Source organism: Coregonus lavaretus (genome assembly GCF_964263955.1).
Source record: "Coregonus lavaretus genome assembly, chromosome: 16".
Lineage (NCBI taxonomy): Eukaryota > Metazoa > Chordata > Actinopteri > Salmoniformes > Salmonidae > Coregonus > Coregonus lavaretus.
In genome coordinates, this window is record NC_140003.1 from 11,558,542 (window position 1) to 11,567,674 (window position 9,133).

Sequence of the window (9,133 nt, forward strand, 5' to 3'; positions counted from 1 at the left end):
TCACTTTGTGCATGGCAGGTGTTCTATCATCACTGGAGTCTATAGCTCATTTAGGATCACCTGGCTTTAGACTGGCCTACTGACCCAAGCTATATCCTAGAGGCAGGCTAACACACTGCTCTGTGTTCGAGGCTATGTCCCAGACCCAGGCTATAACACTCTGCTCTGTGTTCCAGGCTATGTCACAAACCCAGGCTTTAACAATCTGCTCTGTGTTCCAGCCCTTCTCCAGAAGAGCACTGGGGACACCTGTCCCTGTGAGACACCATGTAACCTGACCCGCTACGGCAAGGAGCTCTCCATGGTCAAGATCCCCAGCAAGGGCTCCGCTCGCTACCTGTCCAGGAAATACGACAAGTCTGAGGAATATATCAGGTAGAACTAACGTGGCGATTTAAATTACTATGACCTGGAAAAGATCAGTGCTGGAAAATGGAGACACCCTCAGGGGTTGGCTACACATCATGTGTGTCTCAAATTGCACCCTATTCATATATAGTGCAATACTTTTGACCAGAGACCTATGGACCTATGGAAGTAGGGTACTAGGTTGCCATTTCAGACACAGCCCATGCTTTTCATGTTCACTGCTCAATGCTGTTAAAATGTTAAAGAACCCATAATCTGACAATCATTAACTTGAATACTTTTAATTGCTTTAAGGCATGAAAGTGCCATCATGACAATTTATGACGACCATAAAAATTACATGGTACAGTATATGTTTTGAGATATTATCCTGTTAATATTAAAGTGCTGTGGTTGAGGTCAAAAGGAAAGTGCAATTTGTTTTATTTTTCATAACAACACTTCACTATTGGTTATAACAACATATAACAAACATATGCAGTTATCCTTTATTAATGTTCACATTTTCTACGTCTCTAGAGACAACTTTCTGGTGTTGGATATCTTCTTTGAGGCTCTTAACTATGAAACAATTGAACAAAAGAAAGCGTACGATGTTGCAGGTCTACTGGGTGAGTTTCTCTTTTCTGCCATGACCCCTTTCTCTCTCACTCATCTTTTATTCAAAGTTTTCAATAATTGGTGTTTGATGTGGTTTAAGATAAGTCTTAATATGGAAACTGTCTGACAGTGGTTCTTTGGCTCTAGTAATAAATGGAATTTGGAATCAGATAATGGTTTTGAAATATCAGTGAATGAGTAATCATTGGCATCACCTGGAACCATACCAGAAGTAGGAATCTTAATATTATATTTCTTCCTTTTCAGGTGACATTGGAGGCCAGATGGGCTTGTTCATTGGAGCCAGTATTTTGACAATCTTAGAAATATTGGATTATGTTTACGAGGTACATTGTCTAATATGTGTATGTGCATGAAGCTCACAAAAGGTGACACATTTGGGGTTGCACATTTCTGTTAGTTTTCCAGAAATGTTGGTTGGAGGATTCCGGATTTCTTGCTTATTCCCACCTGATTCCAACCAGGATTTCTGGAATACCTGGACATTTTGGGAAAGTTACCGGAATTTTACAACCCTAAACACATTTCAGCTGCTCTTACTCTGTAAACCCCAATGACACCATTCTAAAATGGCAGCCTCAATCAGTGTCAGTGGGACTTTGACCTTTTCAACTGTTACGCAAGGACTACTATCACTGGTAATGTGTCAATTATGAGTTTGAAGGATATCACTCGTGTTATACGAGGCTAAGAATATGGAAATCCTCCACTCACTGAGCTCTGGGACATGTCAGATGTGCTGATGGAGTGAACTCCTGACTCTGCTTGCTCTCTTCCATTTCTCCATCTATCCCTTCATCCAGGTGATCAAGCACAGGCTGCAGCGTCTGCTGAGGCCACAGAAGGATGAGAAGAAACAACAGGCGACCACTGTTGCAACTGTGGATCTGCAAGATATGAAAGCCAATAAGGTGTGTGCGTTGCTCGTGGAGGGCAGGCATGTTGCATCAGGCATGTTGTGGGCCTACACGGCTACAGTGTGTGCATGCAGAGAGAGCCCAAAGGGGAATGAGCCTCCTGAAAATGGGGTTGTTCAGTTCACTCTGGCCCCGTACACATTCAATTTGTACAACTGATGTACAACGCATTCGACACAACGGTTGTACATCTAAATATCACTACAAGCTATAGCACTATAAATCTTTATATATCACTACAAGCTATATCACTATAAATCTTTATATCACTACAAGCTATATCACTCATCTTTATCACTACAAGCTATATCACTAATCTTTATATATCACTACAAGCTATATCACTAATCTTTATCACTACAAGCTATATCACTAATCTTTATATATCACTACAAGCTATATCACTAATCTTTATATATCACTACAAGCTATATCACTAATCTTTATATATCACTACAAGCTATATCACTAATCTTTATCACTACAAGCTATATCACTAATCTTTATATATCACTACAAGCTATATCACTAATCTTTATATATCACTACAAGCTATATCACTAATCTTTATATATCACTACAAGCTGTATCACTAATCTTTATATATCACTACAAGCTATATCACTACAAGCTATATCACTAATCTTTCTCACTACAAGCTATATCACTGCATGTCTTTCTCAAGGAGATCAGGTTAGTCTCTTGTTAAAAATATTGTTTTATCCCATTGTACAGGATTACATCCCCCCAGAGGCAACTTCAATTCCCAGGTCCCTCTCTCATGAGGAACAAATGTACTTCTCGAGTTCATATAAAATCATCCAAAATCCTCCATTTTCCCTACACGTAAAAAAATAATCTACATGAAATATCTACCATTACATCAAAGGTATTATCATTTTGGTTTATTCAAAGGCATTATAATTTTGGTTTATTGAGCCAATGTTAAACTGTACATCAGTTAGGGCCAGTTTCCCAGACACAGATTAAGCCTCCATTGAACATGCTTCTTAAGGCTCTATTCAATCTGTAGCGCTGAAGATCCGCTTTATAGCCCGATTGACTATTAAAGTCAATGTTCCCGCGGTCGCAGAGACTGCATTCACAGTAAACGCAGCATATTTCGGCTCAGTTGGAAATTACCTTAAAATGTATACGTGGATCTTCCGCGATACTTCGGCGATACGAATTGAATAGAGCCCTTAGTCCAAGACTAATCTTAATCTGTGTCTGGGAAATTGGCCCATTTTATATATCTTATTGTGTTGTGGTCTTTTTGGCCACCAGGAGTCCAGTGATATGACCATGACCAGAAGTCATCCTGAAGGAGCTTACGCCAATACGATTCTACCGAACCACCATCTCCCCCACCACGAAGGACACGAAGGACACCCACATGGAGTGTTTGAGGACTTTGCCTGCTAGAGCCAGCGGCCATCTTTCCATCCTGATGACAACAAAAGATGTGTCCTCTCTGGGCTGGATCGGGCATCAAAACAGACCCTGGGACCTCAGTTCTATGTATTTCTTGCTGTCACCAGTGAAAAAGCTACAGCCAAAGTTGAACACCAAACCTGTGCTGCTAACAGACCACTTGTATGTAGGCACAGATTGGACCCCACATTACTGTCCAGCTGGAGACGCCCACCTTCGATCCTCCTCCAGTTGAAAGCTGGCCACTCTGTGATTTCTATACTGGTTATTTTGGTACATGGTCACCACATGGGAACAAGACAAGGACTGCATGTCATCTTGAGCCATCTTGATGAATTTATACTCAACTCCAGTATCTTGATTTCTGTACCACTATTCTCACTCAGTTCACTGTTTTGAATCATTGTAAAATATGTAATTGTTTAATGAGATATTATAATTTCCCCTCTATATTGTATACAAGATGAGTATAAGACAAGTGGTCATATTCAATCTAACCATTATATTGAGATCTCAACAAACAAAATCAGAGGAATTACATTGATCTTTTAACGTGTTAAAACCATACTACCCTTGCTTTGATTATAGGGCCCATACTGCATACCAGCTATATACCATTTAGTATTTATTAGGATCCCCATAGCTGCTGCCAAGGCAGCAGCTACTCTTCCTGGGGTCCAAGCAGGGTTAAAACAGTTACATCATCACAACAAAACACAACAGCCTAAATCATAAATAAAACAATGCATCATGCAATATATTATTACATTATTACTCTCTTATTAAAAATGTACAACATAAAATCCACAATACCACAATTACAACGTGTGTGTGAGTGTGTGTTAGATTGTGTGTGCATGTTTGTGTGTCTCTTCACAGTACACTTTGTGCCATGAGGTGTTGTTTTATCTGTATTTGTAAAAAAAAATGATTTTACTGCTCGCTTGAGTTACTTGATGTGGAAGAAAGTTCCATGTAGTCACAGCTCTATGTAGTACTGCGTGTTTCCCAGAGTCTGTTCTGGACTTCGGGACTGTGAAGAGACCCCTGGTGGCACATCTTGTGGGGTATGTATGGGTGTCTGAGCTGTGTGTTAAATGTTTGAACAGACAGTTCGGTGCTTTCAACATGTCAATACCTCTCACAAAAGGCAAGCAGTGAGGAAGTCAATTTCTCCTCTACTTTGAGCCAGGAGAGATTGACATGTCTGGTTTATGGTAAAGGTGTTTTAGAGAGTAGCATTATACATGTACATACACTACCGTTCAAAAGTTTGGGGTCACTTAGAAATGTCCTTGTTTTCGAAAGAAAAGCAAAAAAAATTGTCCATTAAAATAACATCAAATTGATCAGAAATACAGTGTAGACATTGTTAATGTTGTAAATGGCTATTGTAGCTGGAAACGGCTGATTTTTAATGGAATATCTACAGAGGTGTACAGAGGCCCATTATCAGCAACCATCAGTCCTGTATTCCAATGGCACGTTGTGTTTGCTAATCCAAGTTGAACATTTTAAAAGGCTAATTGATCATTAGAAAACCCTTTTGCCATTATTAAAGCACAGCTGAAAACTGTTGAGCTGATTAAAGAGGCAATAAAAGTGGCCTTCTTGAGACTAGTTGAGTATCTGGAGCATCAGCAATTGTGGGTTCGATTACAGGCTCAAAATGGTCAGAAACAAATAACTTTCTTCTCTCGTCAGTCTATTCTTGTTCTGAGAAATGAAGGCTATTCCATGCGAGAAATTGCCAAGAAACTGAAGATCTCGTACAACGCTGTGTACTACTCCCTTCACAGAACAGCGCAAACTGGCTCTAACCAGAATAGAAAGAGGAGTGGGAGGCCCCGGTGCACAACTGAACAAATACATTAGAGTGTCTAGTTTGAGAAACAGGCGCCTTACAGGTCCTCAACTGGCAGCTTCATGAAATAGTACCCGCAAAACAACAGTCTCAACGTCAACAGTGAAGAGGCGACTCCGGGATGCTGACCTTCTAGGCAGAGTTGCAAAGAAAAAGCCATATCTCAGACTGCCCATCTTAATCTTTTATTTTTATTGGCCAGTCTGAGATATGGCTTTTTCTTTGCAACTCTGCCCAAACTTTTGAACGGTAATGTAGGTTCAACCTGAATACAAAGAGAAAGCACTGTTTTAAATGGATAATTATTAATTTAATATATAACACTAATACTACTTTTTGTAAATTATTTATAGATTTTAGAGAAAATGTTTTTTTTTTTTTTTTTTATATATAGCCGTTATTATGATTGTAGTAATCAGACTGACATCTCTTTGTTTATTAGCAAAACGAGTCAGAAAGACGATGATTGGAATTGCTTTGCTCCAAGCAACAAACTTATATAGATATGGTTAATATTATTGTCATTGTTTTTGATTTACTGACTTGGGTATGGGTGAAGTTCTTACAACAATTACCGTGTCCATATTAGGTCAGCAGTCAAAAAGTCAATGAATAGCAAGCAACAAGCTGTGCTGTGAATCCCCTTGACGTGGATTAATCATAATAAACATAATTGAGCACATTCAACAGTCTGTAGTAGCTGAGCACCTCTATTTAAAGAAAGGGTCAGAAGAGTATTTTCCAGAAATCCCTGTTGGAAGCAATGTTGCAACGTTAGTCTCCCGAGTGGCGCAGTGGTCTAAGGCACTGCATCGCAGTGCTAGCTGTGCCACTAGAGATCCTGGTTTGAATCCAGGCTCTGTCGTAGACGGCCGCGAACGGGAGACCCATGGGGCGGCGCACAATTGGCCCAGCGTCGTCCAGGGTAGGGGAGGGAATGGCTGGCAGGGAGTTTGTAACGCCAGGGTTGTGGGTTCGATTCCCACGGGGGGCCAGTATAATAAAAATAAAAAATCTAAAAAATTATAATGTATGCACTCACTAACTGTAAGTCGCTCTGGATAAGAGCGTCTGCTAAAATGTAAAATAATTGTTCTATGTCTCCTGCACAATCTCTTGGCTTAGATAGTGAATTTGTTACAGTAAAGGTTGATCCAAGACTAAAACTGCTCTCAACTCCCAAGTAGAACAGCCTCAGTGAAAAACCTATCAAAGACCTATTACTTTGACTACTTTCTGAAAATCAACTGTGGGTATACGATTTTGTATTTTGCTGGGTTATTCATTTATACCTCACATTACAGCGCATACAGTGGGGGAAAAATGTATTTAGTCAGCCACCAATTGTGCAAGTTCTCCCACTTAAAAAGATGAGAGAGGCCTGTAATTTTCTTCATAGGTACACGTCAACTATGACAGACAAAATGATAATTTTTTTTCCAGAAAATCACATTGTAGGATTTTTTATGAATTTATTTGCAAATTATGGTGGAAAATAAGTATTTGGTCAATAACAAAAGTTTCTCAATACTTTGTTATATACCCTTTGTTGGCAATGACACAGGTCAAACGTTTTCTGTAAGTCTTCACAAGGTTTTCACACACTGTTGCTGGTATTTTGGCCCATTCCTCCATGCAGATCTCCTCTAGAGCAGTGATGTTTTGGGGCTGTCGCTGGGCAACACAGACTTTCAACTCCCTCCAAAGATTTTCTATGGGGTTGAGATCTGGAGACTGGCTAGGCCACTCCAGGACCTTGAAATGCTTCTTACGAAGCCACTCCTTCGTTGCCCGGGCGGTGTGTTTGGGATCATTGTCATGCTGAAAGACCCAGCCACGTTTCATCTTCAATGCCCTTGCTGATGGAAGGAGGTTTTCACTAAAAATCTCACGATACATGGCCCCATTCATTCTTTCCTTTACACGGATCAGTCGTCCTGGTCCCTTTGCAGAAAACCAGCCCCAAAGCATGATGTTTCCACCCCCATGCTTCACAGTAGGTATGGTGTTCTTTGGATGCAACTCAGCATTCTTTGTCCTCCAAACACGAAGAGTTGAGTTTTTACCAAAAAGTTATATTTTGGTTTCATCTGACCATATGACATTCTCCCAATCCTCTTCTGGATCATCCAAATGCACTCTAGCAAACTTCAGACGGGCCTGGACATGTATTGGCTTAAGCAGGGGGACACGTCTGGCACTGCAGGATTTGAGTCCCTGGCGGCGTAGTGTGTTACTGATGGTAGGCTTTGTTACTTTTGTCCCAGCTCTCTGCAGGTCATTCACTAGGTCCCCCCGTGTGGATTTTTGCTCACCGTTCTTGTGATAATAATAATAATAATAAATAATAATAATATGCCATTTAGCAGACTCTTTTATCCAAAGCGACTTACAGTCATGCGTGCATAATTTTTTTTTGTGTATGGGTGGTCCCGGGGATCGAACCCACTACCTTGGCGTTACAAGCGCCGTGCTCTACCAGCTGAGCTACAGAGGACCATCATTTTGACCCCACGGGGTGAGATCTTGCGTGGAGCCCCAGATCGAGGGAGATTATCAGTGGTCTTGTATGTCTTCCATTTCCTAATAATTGCTCCCACAGTTGATTTCTTCAAACCAAGCTGCTTACCTATTGCAGATTCAGTCTTCCCAGCCTGGTGCAGGTCTACAATTTTGTTTCTGGTGTCCTTTGACAGCTCTTTGGTCTTGGCCATAGTGGAGTTTGGAGTGTGACTGTTTGAGGTTGTGGACAGGTGTCTTTTATACTGATAGCAAGTTCAAACAGGTGCCATTAATACAGGTAACGAGTGGAGGACAGAGGAGCCTCTTAAAGAAGAAGTTACAGGTCTGTGAGAGCCAGAAATCTTGCTTGTTTGTAGGTGACCAAATACTTATTTTCCACCATAATTTGCAAATAAATTCATTAAAAATCCTACAAATGTGATTTTCTGGATTTCTTTTCCTCAATTTTTCTGTCATAGTTGACGTGTACCTATGATGAAAATTACAGGCCTCTCATCTTTTTAAGTGGGAGAACTTGCACAATTGGTGGCTGACTAAATACTTTTTTCCCCACTGTATGATCACATAAATAGATAAAGATGTTTGAATAAAACGATTTTTAATTTATTTTGCTTGTGCTCTTAATGCAGCTGTTTTGATCTCAATATCAAATTTGGGTAACAATTAAGTACCTTACTGTGATTCTTTTTTACCATTTTAATTTAAAACAAACAAAAAGCTTCTTAGCAAAGAGCAATGTTATTGTAGTTTGGAACTCTTTCTTATTGGTCTATGAAGTAATTGATGTCACCAGGTAGGCCAAAACTCCATCCCACCAAACCAGGCTGAAATTTCAGGCGGTCTTTTCAAACAGCTATTAACTAAAAAGGGCATTATCATCTTTTTCACAATTTCACAGTATAATTCCAACACAGGAAAATCTCATTTTTGACTACACTGGGCCTTTAATATCGGTAACCCTGCTGCAGTTGCGCGCTCCGAGCTGTGCTTTGTTAGACAAGTCCACAATGAAATTAACCATTCATCAGCTAAATATAATCTACTCTTGTCCTTGTCAAGTAATCATGGGCCATACATGGCTTTTAAATATTCATAATCATGTGTCACAATGACATTTTCAAAGGTTCCCAATCATGGTCTCTGATGGCATCCTATACCAAGTTTCTCCTCTGTCATCAATAACACTGAAGATGACAGGTCACACACACACACACACACACACACACACACACACACACACACACAGAGGAGATGCTGTTCTAGGGTGAATGTGGGGTCAAATGATCAATGTAAAGCTTGACTTCACTTGTTACAATCATTTATAGGCGGTCTTGTATGTATAGATACAGCAAAGCCTCAGAGTCGGTCTCTGATTTTCTGTGTGTATAGAATACATGTATGGCCT

The 9,133-nt window shown here is 40.2% G+C and overlaps 1 protein-coding gene across 1 annotated transcript in view; it reads left to right on the forward strand.

The window, feature by feature from the left end:
- Positions 1-3,332, forward strand: part of LOC311143639 (acid-sensing ion channel 4-A-like) — a gene marked incomplete at its 3' end in the record, with an annotated part of 148,064 nt that extends 144,732 nt beyond the window's left edge. Inside the window, exons 6-10 of the mRNA XM_084179507.1 lie at positions 222-375; positions 889-980; positions 1,237-1,316; positions 1,794-1,901; positions 3,195-3,332. Of these exons, the coding sequence (XP_084035633.1) occupies positions 222-375; positions 889-980; positions 1,237-1,316; positions 1,794-1,901; positions 3,195-3,332 (572 nt within the window). The remainder of the gene's footprint in view (positions 1-221; positions 376-888; positions 981-1,236; positions 1,317-1,793; positions 1,902-3,194) is intronic.
- Positions 3,333-9,133: the final 5,801 nt, after the last annotated feature.